Source organism: Populus trichocarpa, chromosome 3 (assembly GCF_000002775.5).
Source record: "Populus trichocarpa isolate Nisqually-1 chromosome 3, P.trichocarpa_v4.1, whole genome shotgun sequence".
Lineage (NCBI taxonomy): Eukaryota > Viridiplantae > Streptophyta > Magnoliopsida > Malpighiales > Salicaceae > Populus > Populus trichocarpa.
Genome location: NC_037287.2, coordinates 20,883,870 through 20,900,258, shown reverse-complemented (window position 1 = coordinate 20,900,258; position 16,389 = coordinate 20,883,870). Strand labels below are relative to the sequence as shown.

The 16,389-nt window shown below is 32.1% G+C and overlaps 2 protein-coding genes across 3 annotated transcripts; both read left to right on the top strand.

Annotated features, from left to right (window-relative positions):
• The first annotated feature begins 431 nt into the window (after positions 1–431).
• On the top strand, positions 432–7,551 carry LOC18097263 (beta-glucosidase 13). The gene is made up of 13 exons (XM_024597278.2): positions 432–636; positions 750–819; positions 2,899–2,957; positions 3,100–3,175; positions 3,808–3,885; positions 3,985–4,072; positions 5,062–5,317; positions 5,509–5,624; positions 5,778–5,995; positions 6,104–6,135; positions 6,740–6,842; positions 6,947–7,055; positions 7,225–7,551. The coding sequence occupies exons 1-13, from the start codon at positions 475–477 to the stop codon at positions 7,391–7,393; spliced, it is 1,536 nt and encodes a 511-aa protein (XP_024453046.2). The 5' UTR covers positions 432–474; the 3' UTR covers positions 7,394–7,551.
• Positions 7,552–10,134: 2,583 nt separating this feature from the next.
• On the top strand, positions 10,135–15,966 carry LOC127905046 (DNA topoisomerase 6 subunit B-like). Of its 2 annotated transcripts, XM_052451100.1 has the most exons (19): positions 10,136–10,477; positions 10,570–10,622; positions 10,726–10,823; positions 10,911–11,016; positions 11,121–11,258; positions 11,413–11,464; positions 11,589–11,653; positions 12,081–12,187; positions 12,453–12,555; positions 12,692–12,777; positions 12,887–13,083; positions 13,172–13,287; positions 13,430–13,515; positions 13,685–13,757; positions 14,332–14,423; positions 14,538–14,676; positions 14,761–14,855; positions 14,965–15,139; positions 15,571–15,966. In XM_052451100.1, exons 1-19 carry the CDS (start codon positions 10,384–10,386, stop codon positions 15,715–15,717), a joined length of 2,022 nt encoding a protein of 673 aa, XP_052307060.1. In that variant the 5' UTR covers positions 10,136–10,383; the 3' UTR covers positions 15,718–15,966. The 2 variants fall into 2 exon arrangements, with proteins under 2 accessions (XP_052307061.1, XP_052307060.1); XM_052451101.1 differs by lacking the exon at positions 10,726–10,823 and having other exon boundaries at positions 10,135–10,477.
• The last annotated feature ends 423 nt before the right edge of the window (positions 15,967–16,389 follow it).

Below are 16,389 nucleotides of genomic sequence, written 5' to 3'. Positions count from 1 at the left end.
TGGAAGAAGCTCAACCGATTCAAAGCGGGTCCCCGTGAACTGGGGTCCACTCGCCTTATTTCAGAAATTGAACCATTAATTTGTGGCTTTCTTTGGAGCCCACAACACGTGCACCAGAGTAAAAATCGGGAAAATACACGAGAATGATGAGCTAAGGTGTGATTGGTAATGTTGTGGTTTAAATTCTTTTTAAATTGTTTTTACTTTTAAAAAAATATTAAATTAATATTTATCTTATATTTTAATATGTTTATATAAAAAATAAAATAAAAATCTAAAAAAAATATTATTTAAATACGTTTTAAATTAAAAAAAAACTCTAAACCATAATATCAAACAAACACTGCACCTTATTCAAAAGCTAGCAGTGATTAATATATATTACCTGTCATATCGCATGCTTTTTGGCATATGTAACTCCTATATATATGAAGGCCGCAGGTCTCTCCTGTCTAGCTAGCTCAACGACAGGCTATGGCAACCAAAAACTGTTTCTTGCCAACTCTGCTTCTCGTTCTTGGCACAGTGACTTCAAATGTAGCAGCTGCTGCACCAAGCCACATTAACATTGCTTCTCTTAACCGTAGTAGTTTTCCAGGAGGTTTCATCTTTGGGACAGCATCATCAGCTTACCAGGTTAGGATAATATTATGGTTTGTTTTCTCCTAGGTTTTGAAATCCTGATGCATGAGATGTTGATAGGAAAAGCTGTCTTCTTGATTTTTTGTTTTTGTTTTTGTTTTTTCCAGTATGAAGGTGCAGCAGCTAAAGGAGGCCGAGGACCCAGTATATGGGATATTTACACCCATAGATATCCAGGTTCTCCTCTCTTAATTTGTAGCTTTAGTTTGGTTGGTAAATCTACTTCCTTTTTTGCTATTTAATTCTGCTTTTTACCTCTTGGTAGAATTCAGTGCTTGGACAACAAATTAAATTTGCTATAGAAAACAATTAAACTTGCTATTATTATTATTATTATTATTATTATTATTATTATTATTATTATTATTATTATATGTGAAAAGTTGTTAGATATATTTGATGCTCTCTTACTTTTTTTTAATGTAAATATATACAATTTATTATGAAATATCCATTAACCTTAATTGATTTTTTTTTCTTACTGAATAATTCCTCCTATAATTTTAATCTGAACAACGGGTCAGATGCATGTCTCATCCCAAATATAATTTTAATTGTTAGATATATTCTTTAATTGATTTTTTTATACGTAATAATTAATGCTTATAGATTGATTACATCTTAAGTTTTAAGAAATTAATGCTTTGTTATTTAATTTTATATTTTCAAATCTTGTAGAGTCATCCCCGAAAAGAATTATTAAATTTCTCTGAACAGACCAATATAATAAATGCACTTTTAAGATTGTTAAAAAAAATTAATATTAGGTGACATATAAATTGATTTGAAGGTACCATATACTAAAAAAAAATACATATATTCAACTTCACCTGCATACTGCATATGCCCAATTTAATTTTGATGCCGCCTATTAATTAAAGAATCTTATTGACTATAACATCTAAGTGATTATAATATCCCAAATAAATAAATAAAAAAACAAAGGACCTAACATTGTTTTTTTTATCCTAACATGTTTTGTTTATTTATTTATTATCTTTACGAAGTATATGATACACAATATTGTATCAAGTTGGCCATGAAATTCAAATTTTTGACAGCCTCAATCTTTCTATCTTATTATTGTCTTTGGACACAACGTTATGGACAAAATATAGCAGACACTTGCTTTAAAAAACAAAATGACTATTTACCGTACGTAGGATTAGAAATTATTACATCATAAGAGTAAGCACATTTCCTCGAACAATCGTACAAATTCTCTAATATTATCCATAACAATTAGCTTTACTCTTGTTATTTTTATGTTAGGATTCGGAATTTTTTGGAAAAAAATAAACAAAAATTAAAATTACTGGGTTACACCTTCGTTAACATCTCGTATTCATGACCATAGTATAACGTACATGTTAAGGACAAGATATTAATTAGTGTCGTTTCACATTTTTAATGAACAATGCCTAACCTGATTTGAGAAACAGCATGACGAAGCCTAGCAACTATAGGGTTGAACAATCCTCTATAAAGATAGGGAATTTATTTTGAGGGTGTAATTTAACTAGTTAAATTTTAAGTTTATTTTTTAAAAATCACTAGTTTAAGTGCCACAAATTTTAAAGTCACTACAAACTTACATAATCATTAACTTTAAAGTCTTGGAGGATTAGTTGAGGTACATATAACCTAACTCGGACATCTATAATTAATAAAAAAAATAGAAAATCAAAATAAAATATATGAGATTTGAAGCCACCACCTATCTAACTTTTTTATTTTCATTTTGATTCTTTGACTTTTCAAATTTTTCATAAAAAAATATATTTAAGTGTTAATTTGAATTCAAAATAGTTTAATTGTGAAAAAAAAATCGATAATCAAATTAAATTTTAATTTTAAATATCTATACCAATTCATAATAATTTGTGAATGGATGAGGAATAATTAAAGCTGTAGTGTTTTGGCCCCGAGGCTTAATTTCTGTTAATACTAGTTTTGAATAATTATCATATTTAATTATTACCATTATTGTCGATAGTTACATTGGATATATATAAAATTAGTATCCTGTCGTTACTCCTTTTTTTTTTTTCTTCATGTTTTAAGAAGTTGATTATTCTAATAACTTATTCTCGTAAAGGACAAGTGGGAGAGACACCCTTCGCCTTTCCCAAGTTGTCTCTTGTGCTGGACAGATCAAATTTAATAACATGTATAGGCATCGATTCTTGCCTTGCGCGCCATGTTGTCTATTATATTTATTTATTGCATAAAAATACGTGCATGGTGAAATGACAGGCAAGATAAAGGATGGATCCAATGGAGATCTGGCTATTGATTCATATCATCGCTACAAGGTACGTATATAAAATTGTCGATGAGGGAAAGAAAACAAAATTACAAGGATTTCAATGTATTAATTATGAGTTATATACTATGCTTTTCAACTGCTTGTAGATCAAGGGGTTAATGCAATTTTGTTGTCTAATTATTTCACAGGAAGATGTTGGCATAATGAAGGAGATGGACTTGGATGCTTATAGATTTTCAATATCATGGTCTAGAATATTACCAAGTAAGCTTTATATATATATATATTGCACTAAATCGCCATAATTTGGTCAAGAAAACAAAATTCAAATCTACAAAGACTTAAGTTCAGTAGGGTTATAATTAAAAAACAAGGAGGACAACAAGATTAAGCTCTCCTTTGATATTGTATTTCAAATGAGAATTGGTTAAATTTTGATTTTTTTTAATGTTTTTGTATTATTTTGATGTACTGATATAAAAAATAATTTTTTTAAAATAAAATAGATATATTTTTTTAATATATTTTCAAACAAAAAACACTTTAAAAAACAACTGTTATTACATTCTCAAACCCTTTAATTATAATAAACCACAAAAAAAGTAACAATACACAAAAGATACAGCTTTGTCTTCATGTCACCAAACTTCTAAGCTAGATTTGATACATTTTCAGCGAGATGAATTTGTTAACAATAATTAATCTTTGAAACTTAATTAGTTTTTTTAATTTGGATGATCACACAACTTAGTTGAACATCATCTCATGATTAAAAGCGCCTTTGATCTTCTTAATTATTAAGTCAAGTTAACAAATACTTATTGACATGTGTGGATAAGTTTTTGTTAATTTATACATCTTTCGAATCTAATATTTATTTACCTGAATCCTCTCAGATGGAAAGCTAAGTGGAGGTGTTAATAGAGAAGGAATCCAATACTACAACAACCTCATCAATGAGCTACTAGCCAATGGTTATAATTAATCTTATAATTTCTTTTTAATTTTCTTTCAAGAAATCTTGGCGCCATGGGCAAATACCTTATTTCTTTCTTTAATTTTGTCATACACAGGCATACAACCATTTGTAACTCTCTTTCATTGGGATCTCCCCCATACCTTAGAGGATGAGTATGGAGGTTTCTTAAGCCCTAGAATTGTGTAAGTAACTTAACTAAATTCCTTAATATATCTTTTTGTTTATAATAATTGAGTGTGTTAATTAAAAAACAGTCATTTACAAGATAAGCATTAAAAAATTAAATGTTATTTACAGAAAAATGAAATATCTGCAATTGCTTAGAAGATTTTAAGTCAAGGTTTTAAATTTATGATCTACCCACTTGGTGCATCTAAATGATTAGGTCCTTCCCACATCTCACTAAGATTAATTATTGATTGATAAAGATTTCGCCTTTTTTTTTTTTTGGCAAAAGTACCAATGGGCTTGTAGCCATTGATGCATTGTTACCAAATAATGAAGATTTTGGATTCGTCATCGAATGATGAATATTTTCGACACCTATGGTAATGAAGGTGATATAATTTCCTTGATTAAATTGTTATCTTTTATTTTATTTTATTTTTTTATATTTTTTTTATAATCATCGAGAGTATATTAAGAAGACCATAAAGCCAATAGTCAAAGAAAAATACAAGGGATATGAGAAAATAAAAAACTAATTTACTACAGCAAACAACAAAAAGACTGCCTAAAATTTCTTATTACACCACAATTTGATGTCATCAGAAGATTTTAAGAGGTCATTTCCTGTATAAGTGAAGTTTGAATCTTGAGTATGCAACCAAATAGCAACCCGATGAAGAATGGTGGAGAAACAATCAAACAAGTTTATAGTTCCCTCCTCAAAAACAATTTTGTTCCTTAGCAACCAAATACCCCAAATAGTACTACTTAAAATTAGTCTCCAAGCTAATCTTTAGAAGATTAAATTAAATTAAATGGTTATCTTGGAACGTATAAATTGAATTATTAACATATGATCATGATTAGGGCGTATAATCCCATTATAATATTGTCGATCAGATTGATAGTTATCTAGAATTAATTATTGTGATGGAATTTCTTCACAAGAATTAGTGTGGTGTAATTTTTTTTTACTAATCAAATATCATTTGTTTAATCACAGGAATGATTATGAGGACTATGCAGAGATTTGTTTCAAAGAATTTGGTGATAGAGTTAAGTACTGGATCACTTTGAATGAACCATGGACCTATAGCATGGGTGGTTATGCTGCAGGTTTGCTAGCACCAGGCCGATGTTCAGATTGGCAAGGACTAGATTGCGCTGGAGGAGATTCAGGAACAGAGCCATATTTGGCAGCACATTATCAGCTTCTTGCCCATGCCAAAGCTGTACATTTGTACAAGAAAAAATATCAGGTTCAATACATTACTAATTCTATAAGATTTTTAACTTCTTTTAAGATTGCCTTTGACATAGAAATAACATATACATAAGACACAAAAATGTATTTTTGTTGTTATCTATGATTAGTTTCAGCCTTAAACATTACAAAAAAGACATTCAATTACTTCTTTTATTTATTTATTTTTGTTTTGAACTTCTGCAGAAAACTCAAAAGGGAGTGATAGGGATCACATTAATTTCTCAATGGTTTGTGCCATTTTCTGATGCCAAACATGACCAGAATGCTGCCAAGCGGGCACTGGATTTCATGTTGGGATGGTATGTATTTAGCTCTTGATCATGGTTTATTATTATTTTATTTATTTTTATTTTATATTCACACTAATTTAGTCATAAATCTCAACTTGGAAATTTTTTATATATATATATATATATATATATATATATATATATATATATATATCTTCGCAGGTTCATGGATCCCTTGACAAATGGTGACTACCCGCACACAATGCGATCTCTTGTTGGAGACCGATTGCCTAAATTCTCTCGAGAGCAATCCGAAATGATAAAAGGATCATTTGATTTTCTTGGGTTGAATTACTATACTACTAATTATGCAGCTTATATGCCCCATTCTAATTCTCCGAATGCAAGCTATTTAACAGATTCTCGTGCTAATCTTTCAAGTAAGCATGATCAGAAATTATACCAACAATTAATTTCGAGTGTTTATTCGTAAGTAAACTCATCATAATCAATATCATGTAATTCTTTTTTCATGTTTCTATATGTAGCTGAGCGGCATGGTGTTTTGATAGGTCCAAAGGTACGTATATATCAACTAAATAAAGTTTTAATTAACAATTTTAAATTTTAAATTAAGATATTTTTTTATATAATATTAAAATTTTAATGATTAAATGACCTATGGCTTTGGGAATGGAATGGGCGTGGTAGGCCTATCTCATGTATTATAATGGCTTGAGACGTAGGCCAGACTAGGCTTAAAAGGCTCATAACCATTAATCAAATCAACCCATTTATTATAGTTCTATGGCCATAGATTTATACTGCCAAAAAAGTCAGTGAGCTACTCGCAGGATCATACAGCAAGTTCAGAAAAATAAACTAAAACCATGCTGCTAACTCACTAGACCTGCGCCAATACTCAACCGTAGGGTTCCTTTCCCTTTAGTATATGACTGTAAGTTACCATTTTCCGCCCCTTTGCCATCATGTTGATTGAGTTGAACACGCTCTGCATATTTATGGACGCCATGGCTTCCTATCCATGTTGTTTTTGCAAGTGTCAGCTGTACGGATAGTTTAAGTTTCAAGTCCACCAGGGTTCAACGAAGATTTTATTTTCTCAGCCCTTATCTTCCTCCTCACCACATTGTTGTGTGTTTTCTTGAAATGAAATATCGCAGGCAGCTTCAGATTGGCTTTACATTTATCCAAGAGGAATTCGAGACCTTTTGCTCTATGTGAAGAGAGAGTACAGAAATCCACTCATTTACATCACTGAAAATGGTAAATACTTTCTCATTAAAGCCAGGATTATTTCAAAGCAAAATATAAGATGCAAAAACGCCAATTTCAAACGAAATATCCTTTTTTTTTCCTTTTTCATTTAGGTGTTGATGAATTTAATAATGGTTCGTTGACTCTTAAAGAGGCCCTTGTTGACACCATGAGGGTTGATTATTATCATCATCATCTTGACTTCCTTCGAAGATCAATCAAGTAAGTGCTATATATGGACTGGAATATTCATTTTCCTGCTTAATTTCTTTGTCCTCTCTCTCTCTCTCTCTCTCTCTCTCTCTATATATATATATATATATATATATATATATATATATATATATATATATAAAACACGATTAATTCGTATCATTTGTTCCTTTTGCAGGGATGGTGTAAATGTGAAAGGATACTTTGCATGGTCGTTATTGGATAATTTTGAATGGTATGCAGGTTACACCGTCCGATTTGGCATCAACTATGTAGATTATAAAGATGGATTGAAGAGATATCCTAAACTTTCAGCTCACTGGTTTAAGAGCTTCCTCAAAAAATAGACATATATGTCTCTTCTTGTAATAAATTAATTTTCTTGAAAATTACCATGATGAACAGTACTTTTTTAGCGCTAAGGATCGCACACAAAATAGAGAATATTACCATGATGAACAGAAAAGAAACAATCATGCAATGCAGTGATCTTGAGTTGTTCTGCTATGTCTACATCCACAAACGAAGAGAAGTTTTTTTATTATAATCGAAGCAAATACAAGTTTTGACCAAGAACTCTCAAATATGAATCCCAAAAAATATACTTAATCCTTGTAACACATTATAAATTTCTCTTGTTAGCTCTTTTTTAAGCACACAAGAACATGCAAGATGATTCTAAGAAAAACTAGGCCTAAGCAAAATCTTAATCCTAATGGATAGATAATCAGTCAAAATCCTGATTCTACGATGATTCCTTTCTAGATAAAACAATTCTAAGCTTTTCAAAATTTAATTTGAAGTCTTTATACAATATATAATTATACAATAAAGATTTGAATTTACGCTACATCTTAACCATCCGATAAATAGTAGAAAAGTTGTAACTAACAATTCTAAGGTTACTCAAGAAATATGGCTTCCCAAAAGTCTTAAAGATTTTGAAAGATTAAACCGCAAAATGGATATAGAGAGGAAATCTGAATTAATTGCATTTGACATCAAGAGTATTGTGCTTTAATATCTCATTACCATACCATATTATACATGGCAAAATTGCTTACATGATTAACATTAGCTAAACTAATTTAATGACATTAAACAGAGAGAGAGAGAGAGAGAGAGGGTGTGTGTGTGTGTGAAGAAACAACATAATGCTGGATTAAAGTGTTATCTTGGAGCATGTAAGTGAATTATTAGCATATGATCATGATTATGGACAATAACTCCATTACAATGTTCTTGATCAAATTAAATTTAATCTACTATTAATTGGGATCACAAAAATTAGTTGGTAAAATGCATTTTTTTCTTATGAATAATCGATATTGACTCCAAGCATCCCTAAGGAGCGTGGCGTGATGACCAAGAGCTTGAGATCTGCATAGCAGGTCTCGAGTTCAAGTCAGGGGTGAGATTTTCTTGAATCTAAAAAAAAAAAGATATTGACTCCAAGGGATGGCTAGCTTAATGCTAGCAAAACCCAAAAAAAAAAAAGTGGCTAGTAACCTCACCATATTTTACTTTGAATTTTGATAGTTTAAATTTAGATAAAATTTAGTTAGGTCAACTTTAAATATTTTTTTAAAATTAAAATAATATTATTTTAGATAAAATAATTAACATAATTAACTTGATAACTTGCTAATTAACTCAAAAATTAAGTGGCCAAGATCATTAATTTGATAAAGTTTTTCACAATTATGTTTAAAACAATAAATAACTTCATTCAATAATTATAATATATTTTATATTAATCTTAAAAATAACTATAATTATATTTCCAAACACGTTATAAATTCTCACTTGCTTGTGCCGCTTTCTTCTGCCAAAGATAACCGGAATGCTGCCAAGAGAGCACTGGATTTCATGTTCGGATGGTATGTATAGGATATTCTAGCTAGCTCGATGTGTGATCTTCTTGATTGTTTAAGATGACATTAAATTAATTAATTAAAGTGTAGCTTAGGATCTCCACATCAACCGTTAATGTCCCCCATAATTATTTGGGAGCCCAATTAATCAATATGGTCTGTATATTCTTTGTGGGAAAAATTAATATATTTTTGAAAATTTATTACAAATACTTAAGAACATTATCATATAAATAACATCATCAAAAACCCCACCAAACATAACCAGCTCTGACTAAAAGCCGATCTCATTGACCATTGAAACAGTCATGTATTTCAGTGCATTCTTGTCGTTAAAAGGACAGTAACATTCTCAGCTTTTTTTTAACTGGGAAAATTTTGTGTTTTATTGACAGTAGGAATTTTTTACATTACCAAGTAAGAATGATGATACTTTTCACTATTACTTTTTACTTAAAAACAAGTAAAAATTTTCAGTTTAGTTGTTCTGTTGAAAATATTTCTTACATCATGTAACGCTAACAATATTTGAACCCTCCAAAAATGAAGCCATGGTAAAGAGATTACTTGAATTTCTAGTTATAAAATCTATTTGAATATAATAGGTTGTTCCAGGATTTATTGATACAAGATTTGGATCTATTTAGATTTAAAAAAAATAAAAAATAATTAATTTAATCTATTTCAATCAATAATCAGGGTTGATTTGTGACCCGCGATTTAGATTGTTCTAAATTTAAAGAAAATAAAGAAAAGATTGATTTGATTTACCTCAGTTAATAACTGGGGTTGACTCGTAACCTGATCGATCTAAATAAAACCTATTGAATTATTTTAAAAAAATTTATATTAAAACGATATTATCTTAATTATTTTTTCTATAAAAAAATAGAATTAACTTGACTAATCTATAATTTAAGTAAAATTTTAAAACAATGCTAGAATTCTTTGGTTTAAGTGAATTATATAATCCATTTTTATGATTTTCTCGTAAAACAGCAATTGTTTCCCCCCTTCTTTGCTCCTTAATTATGTCTTTTTAGCATTAATCCTCTCCATTTCCAAGATAAAACGTCTAGATTATTGGCGGGAAAATATTTTTACAGTTAAAGTATTTAGCTGCAGAGCTCACACATAAGATTCTTATACTCTTTAGCCCTAACAGCTAACACCACCCTTCCATAAAACTCCCTTCCAATCTGTACCGTCAACCAACTCAAACCAGAAGTACACTTAATCACAACCGTAGAGCATAACACACACACAATTTCCCCCCGCATCTCACCACACTGCATAACCAAACTCCTCTAAAAACTCTTAAACCCTATGACATTAGGTTTGTGCATTTCTCCTGCTGAAAAAGAAAAAATTAATTCAATCACAAAATCAACAATTTTTTTTTCAAAAAACCAATTTTAATTAGACCCGTTTGGATTTAGAGTCTGATATTGTGGATTTTTCGAATGGAAATCGGAGGAAGCAGTGAAAGCCAAAATGAAACAAAGAAAGGCAAATCAAAGACTCCAAGGAAACCCAAAGAAAGCCTTCTCAAACAAAGTCAGTGTTTCTCTCTATGGATTCATTATAAAAATCCCATTTTGGTTAGACCCTTTAGTTTTTTGAGCTTGCTTTTTTTTTTTTTTTTGCAGAATCTCCAGCTGAATTTTTCGCAGAGAACAAGAACATTGCCGGCTTTGATAATGTAAGTTTCAGTTCTTGATAATGTAAGATTCATTGTGATTGTTTTGATAGTAAGTGGTTTTTTTTTTTTTTTTTGATTGGGTGAAAGTTATTGTGAATTTCAGCCAGGGAAATCTCTTTATACTACAGTGAGAGAACTTGTAGAAAATTCGCTTGATTCGGCGGAAGCGATATCGGAACTTCCTGTCGTAGAAATTACGATGTCAGTTTTTTAGTTTATGATATTTTTTTGTGTATGTGAATGTGTGAATTATTAAGCTTGGTCAAATTTTTATCTGGTTTGTTGCAGTGAGGAGATAGGGAAAAGTAAGTTTAATTCAATGATTGGTCTTGTTGATCGAGAGCGTGTTGATGCGCAACTTTATGATGATTACGAGACAGCTAAGGCTCGTGAGGTGTGTGTGTGTGTGTGCGTGTTGGGTTCTATTCTGAATTCTGATATTGGGTTTTGGCAGTTTGTTGAAATTAAGCTGTTTGTGATGTGTTTTGAGTTGTGCAGAAAAGATTGGCGAAGGAAGCTCGTGCTCAAGAAGTGCAAGCGAAGAATGCTTCTCTTGGGAAGAAAGTAAAAGAACAATCAACTATGAAGGGCATGAAGGGTCGAGGTGAGGCCTCATTTTACAGAGTCACATGCAAGGTGTGATATACTTTACACTCAATGTTTTATCTAGTATTTGTTGTTTCATACGTGTTTCTTAATTTTGTGGTGGTGTAAATGTGTTTCTGAGTTATTGCCAAAATTCTCTTTGAAGGTGTGAATTCTAATGACTCTTGACTGATTTTATATGCAGGACAATGGAAAAGGAATGCCACATGATGATATCCCAAATATGTTCGGACGAGGTTGGTTGTCACTTGGCAACTTATGTTTGTGCATGCAGATTTGAATAGTTACTTAAATATGAACAAATATCTGAAACTACCATAATTCTTACGAGCTTGATTTTGAGTGTACTTATGTATGCAGTTTTGTCCGGGACAAAGTATGGTCTCAAGCAGACTCGTGGCAAGTTTGGTCTTGGTGCCAAAATGGTAATGAATTTCTCTGCAGTTTGCTGCATGCATGACTATGCATCTTTGTTACTGCCATTTGGAATAAGTTATCCCGCGAATGTTGATGCTACATCATCATTATATTTGCTTTTTTCCTCCCCCAGCTCTTGTGCTGGGATATATCCTTGAATCTGTCCAACCACCTTATGGAAATTGGATAACAAAATATCAGTTAAATTGCATCTTATGATCATGGATTGGCCATTTTGATGCTGCCTAAATGAACATTGTCCATATTATGATTGTTGGCAAATGATTAAAGTTAAGGGAAGCTTTTTTAGCTACAATGCTTCACATTGTCTCAGTTCAGAAGCTTATTTGATTGATTTGGTCCACATTTTTTACACTTAATTATCATGTTATAGATTAGAAGTTAATGTTAATTTACTGTGTTTTACTTATGCAGGCATTGATATGGTCTAAAATGAGTACAGGGCTTCCTATAGAGATCTCGTCATCAATGAAGGCCCAAAGCTATATTTCATTCTGCAGGCTGGATATAGATATTCATCGGTATGACTCAAATTTAGGAATACACAGAATGCACAATGTTTTCAAGGATCGTCTTATAAACATGGATGTTACATATTTCATAAGTGATGGTATTTTTCTATATTTTAGGTTGTTTATGTGTTTGTTGTTACATATCCACATGCGTATTGTGCTGAGTTTCATATTTAGTTCCAAGAATAAATGGCAACTTTTTAATTCCATGGAAAAAATGCTTGAGGTTATAGCTTCTATCAGACCATTAATGGTGCTTCTTTTAAATAACCAGGAACATTCCTCACATTCATTTACATGAAAAACGGAACAATGATGATTGTTGGCATGGAGCTGAAATTCAAGTTGTTATTGAGGGAAATTGGACAACTTATCGTGTATGTAGACCATAATTTGCCTATGTTAACATTTCGTTGTACACTTTGAATTTATGCAATGCATTGCAGTTGTGTTCAGCAATGTTGTTTGGTCTATTTTAAGTTTTAATAGTGGTGTTTTGTCCTGTATGTGCAGTCCAAGATATTGCATTACATGCGGCAAATGGCTGTTATCACTCCTTATGCCCAATTTCTTTTCAGATTTATATCAGATGCACCAGAGTATGCTCTCCCTCTCCCTCTCTCCCTCTCTCTCTCTTGTGTACACATTCATGCTTCTATTCTTGTGCATCATCATTCTGTTAAGCACATGCTACTTCCATTTTTGCAGTAAGAATGTTACTATAAAATTTGCACGGAGAACTGATGTGATGCCTCCAGTTCCTCTCGAGACAAAACACCATCCATCATCTGTTGATTTACTGCTGATCAAACGCCTCATTGCGGAAACTTCAAAACAGAATCTTTTGCAGTTTCTACAGCATGAATTTGTAAACATAGGAAAGTCACTTGCTGAACGATTAATTGGTGAGAAAATTAATATCTACATTCTATCAGTATGCAATTCAACAATAAAATTCTGTTGTTGTAACAATAATCCTTCCCAATTTTTTAGGGGAAATGGGTCCAGAATTTAGCCCAAAAATGGTTGTAAAATCTCTGACTGATCAGCAGATAGTTCGCATCAATCAGTTGTTTCGCCAAGCCAAGTTTGACGACCCTACTGGTGATGTAAGATGCTTTTAGGCTTTGAATGTAATTTATTTGCCATTGATTTTGCTGATGTGATTTGTCCTCACTTCATACTGTGTGGTGCTCTACTTGTATAATACAACTTTTATAGCTTAGCACATTACTGATAAGCCATTTTCAGTGTCTTAGTCCTGCAGGGGAATACAATCTTCGTCTTGGAATTATAAAGGAGCTGCATCCAGATATGGTTGCAACTTATTCAGGCAGGTTGTGTTCAAATCTCTGTTTGCTATATCTATTTTTTTTTAACTAAAGCCAACCTGCATGGTAAAATAGTTATTGGTATCGGAACCAAAAAAATATTACTAATCTTTTTTTCTGCTAATGGATAAACAATGTTCTAAATGTGGCCTTTCTTTACTACCATTATATGCAGTGCTCAAGTATTTGAGGGTCACCCATTTATTGTAGAAGCTGGTGTCAGTGTGGGTGGAAAGGATGTTAAGCAAGTAAGTGTGTCTCTCTTAATATTGTGATTGTGATGAAACAAATCAGGCTAGCTTAGGAAATATGTGTAGGTTTTGATCAAATCCAGCACCTTAAAACCAGGAATTTAAGGACTTTTATGATTCACAAACCAACACCATTGAAAGTGCTGGCTTGTGTTGCTTTCGGGACAATTGGACCTTGTTTGTACATCCCAGTTTGATAAGCAATGCTTTGTGAAATTAAATAGACAGGCGTTTGTATTTATTGGGTTGGTTTATGAGCTTAAAAATACACATTTTACTTTCTTTCTTTCTTTTTTTGGTAAAATAAAATAAATTAAGGAATTACTATTCCATCTATGGAAGTAAAAGCATCAGGCACTGGTTTGCCAGTTAGCTTCTTAAAAGCAATATGATGTTAATTGCATGCGCATGATACTTGATCGTGGGTTTCTAAAGGCAACTCTGCAAATTCTGTGATGGTGTATTTAATGCCCTTGGTCTGATGTATTTCATGCTTTATGCTAATTAAATTTCTTTCTGATTTTCTATCCTAGCTGATATTATCCTGCAAAACTATTTCTCTAAACTGCAGGGCTTGAATATATTTCGATTTGCAAACCGCATTCCACTTCTATTTGAGCAAGGTGCAGATGTTGTCACCAGGACTGCACTTAAGAGAATCAAGTAAGATATAACAGTACAGCCATTTCTTTTGATAGTTTTGGGGTGGGTGTGGGAGGCAGATGGAATGTTCTCACAGTTAATGCAACAAAATGGTTTATTAAAATGTCCTTTCAGTTGGGGGAGTTACAAGATTAACCAGACGCAGGACAAAATTGGTGTCTTTGTCAGTGTCGTGAGCACAAAAATCCCCTTTAAAGGGACTGGCAAGGAGTATATTGGAGATGATATTAATGAGATAGCTACAGCTGTGAAGGTGGTTTTTTTTTATTCCCATTTTCTGTCATTTTGATCACAGCAGTAGAAATTTACAAGTTAGCTAATAAAATCAGCCTTCCAGTCTGCCATTCAGCAATGCTGCATCCAGCTAAAATCCAAAATTATAAAGAAAATGCTGGCCCGTGAGCAACAGGAGAGAAAACGAAATCTAAGCAGGTACTTCCTCTTGACCTGACCTGTTCTCTCAAGAGTTGTCCAAAATGTCCTATTCTTTTTCCTATTTGCATGTACTGAAGTCTGAAACCAAATTTTAATGTACTGGCAGGTATATTCCTGATGCTACCAATGCTGTATATGATGTTTTGAAATACATGTCACAGTCACATGCATCAAAGAAGAAGCGTTACAGCGGTGAGGAAGCGGAAATACTTAGCAACATAACAGCTAATTTGATAACAAAAGAGACAATCAAGGAAAAGCTTGCTGAGCATGTTGAAAAGGTGAGGTCTAATTGAAACTTGTGGATCCTCCATCACTGACAATTTTGAATGGCCTTTTGGTGCATCCTAGCTATGATTTGGATGGCTGTTGCATTAATAATGGGGGATTAGAGACTATAAGATTCTCCTATTGCCAAACCAAGTTCCAACTCTTTGGTAAAAATATGCCAAACTAATCAAGCAATACGGGATTCTAATCAAAAGATGTAAAGATGTTGCTACGTATTGAAAACTGACATTAGAAACATCAAGGAAAAGATTTTATCTGTCTTTCAGTTTTCCAGCACAGCTGGTTCTCTGGCAGGCTTATAACAGCCCAATGTTTCGATTTCAAGTGAAATTTCCTAGCTATCCCAGTCCTCCCTCGCATATTTTCTTTCCTTTGCATGTAAATTTTATATTTCTTTGACATGTGTGAATTTTATTTGCAGGTGGACTATGAAATGGCATTGGAATACGCGACACAAAGTGGAGTGACCGAAGAACCAAGAGAAGATATATTCATCCAAACCCTTGATCCTGAAAATAAGTTCATCGAATTCCAAAGTCCCATCTTTGTTTTCAGACTAGTATGTTAGGAATGCGTCTGCATTTACTTCGAATACCTTCATCCTTGCCTGCTTACTACAGATTCAAAACTCTGGTTACACAGTCGATTTCATTGTTTACTTGTATCTGATTAAACTGCAGCCTTAAAATCAAATGTGATTGTATGAATTATCTGTTAAAACTGCTGTTGTATTTACAATTTGAAACATGATAGATATTGTAACAGAAGAAACTGTGTGCTGCTGTGAAAGAGCTTAATACACGGTTGGGTTTTAATAGAGTCAGGCCCAGGTAGATTAGATTAGCAGATCAACTTGGCAAATCAATAAGTTTTTTCTTTCTTATATTTTGTCTTCAACCCAAATCGGTATAAACCCTTGGTCGGCAGGTCCCAAGGCGATCTGCCATGCCATGACAGTACAGATTTTACAACTACGCTTTTGATGAAAGATTCGGCTAACTTGAGTGGTATAATTTAATTGTTTAGGTTTTAAATTTATTTTTAAAAAATTATTAATTTGAATTTTATAAATCTTGAAATTACTGAAGATTTATATAATTATTAACTTCATAACCTGTAAAATTAATTAAAATACAAACAAGTTAATCCAGATATCTAATAAAAAGAATTCAACTAGCTCACGTTCTTGTATAGTCAAACATTTTGTCAATCTATCTCGCAATCAAAGACCTAACACCAA

Coding starts and splice junctions, on each gene's coding strand:
- LOC127905046 (XM_052451100.1), top strand. CDS start 10,384: ATGGAAATCGGAGGAAGCAGTGAAAGCCAAAATGAAACAAAGAAAGGC. Junction 11,017..11,120: donor AGACAGCTAAGGCTCGTGAG/GTGTGTGTGTGT, acceptor TGAGTTGTGCAG/AAAAGATTGGCGAAGGAAGC. Junction 13,758..14,331: donor GTGGAAAGGATGTTAAGCAA/GTAAGTGTGTCT, acceptor TCTAAACTGCAG/GGCTTGAATATATTTCGATT.
- LOC18097263 (XM_024597278.2), top strand. CDS start 475: ATGGCAACCAAAAACTGTTTCTTGCCAACTCTGCTTCTCGTTCTTGGC. Junction 5,625..5,777: donor CTGGATTTCATGTTGGGATG/GTATGTATTTAG, acceptor ATATCTTCGCAG/GTTCATGGATCCCTTGACAA. Junction 7,056..7,224: donor TTCCTTCGAAGATCAATCAA/GTAAGTGCTATA, acceptor TTCCTTTTGCAG/GGATGGTGTAAATGTGAAAG.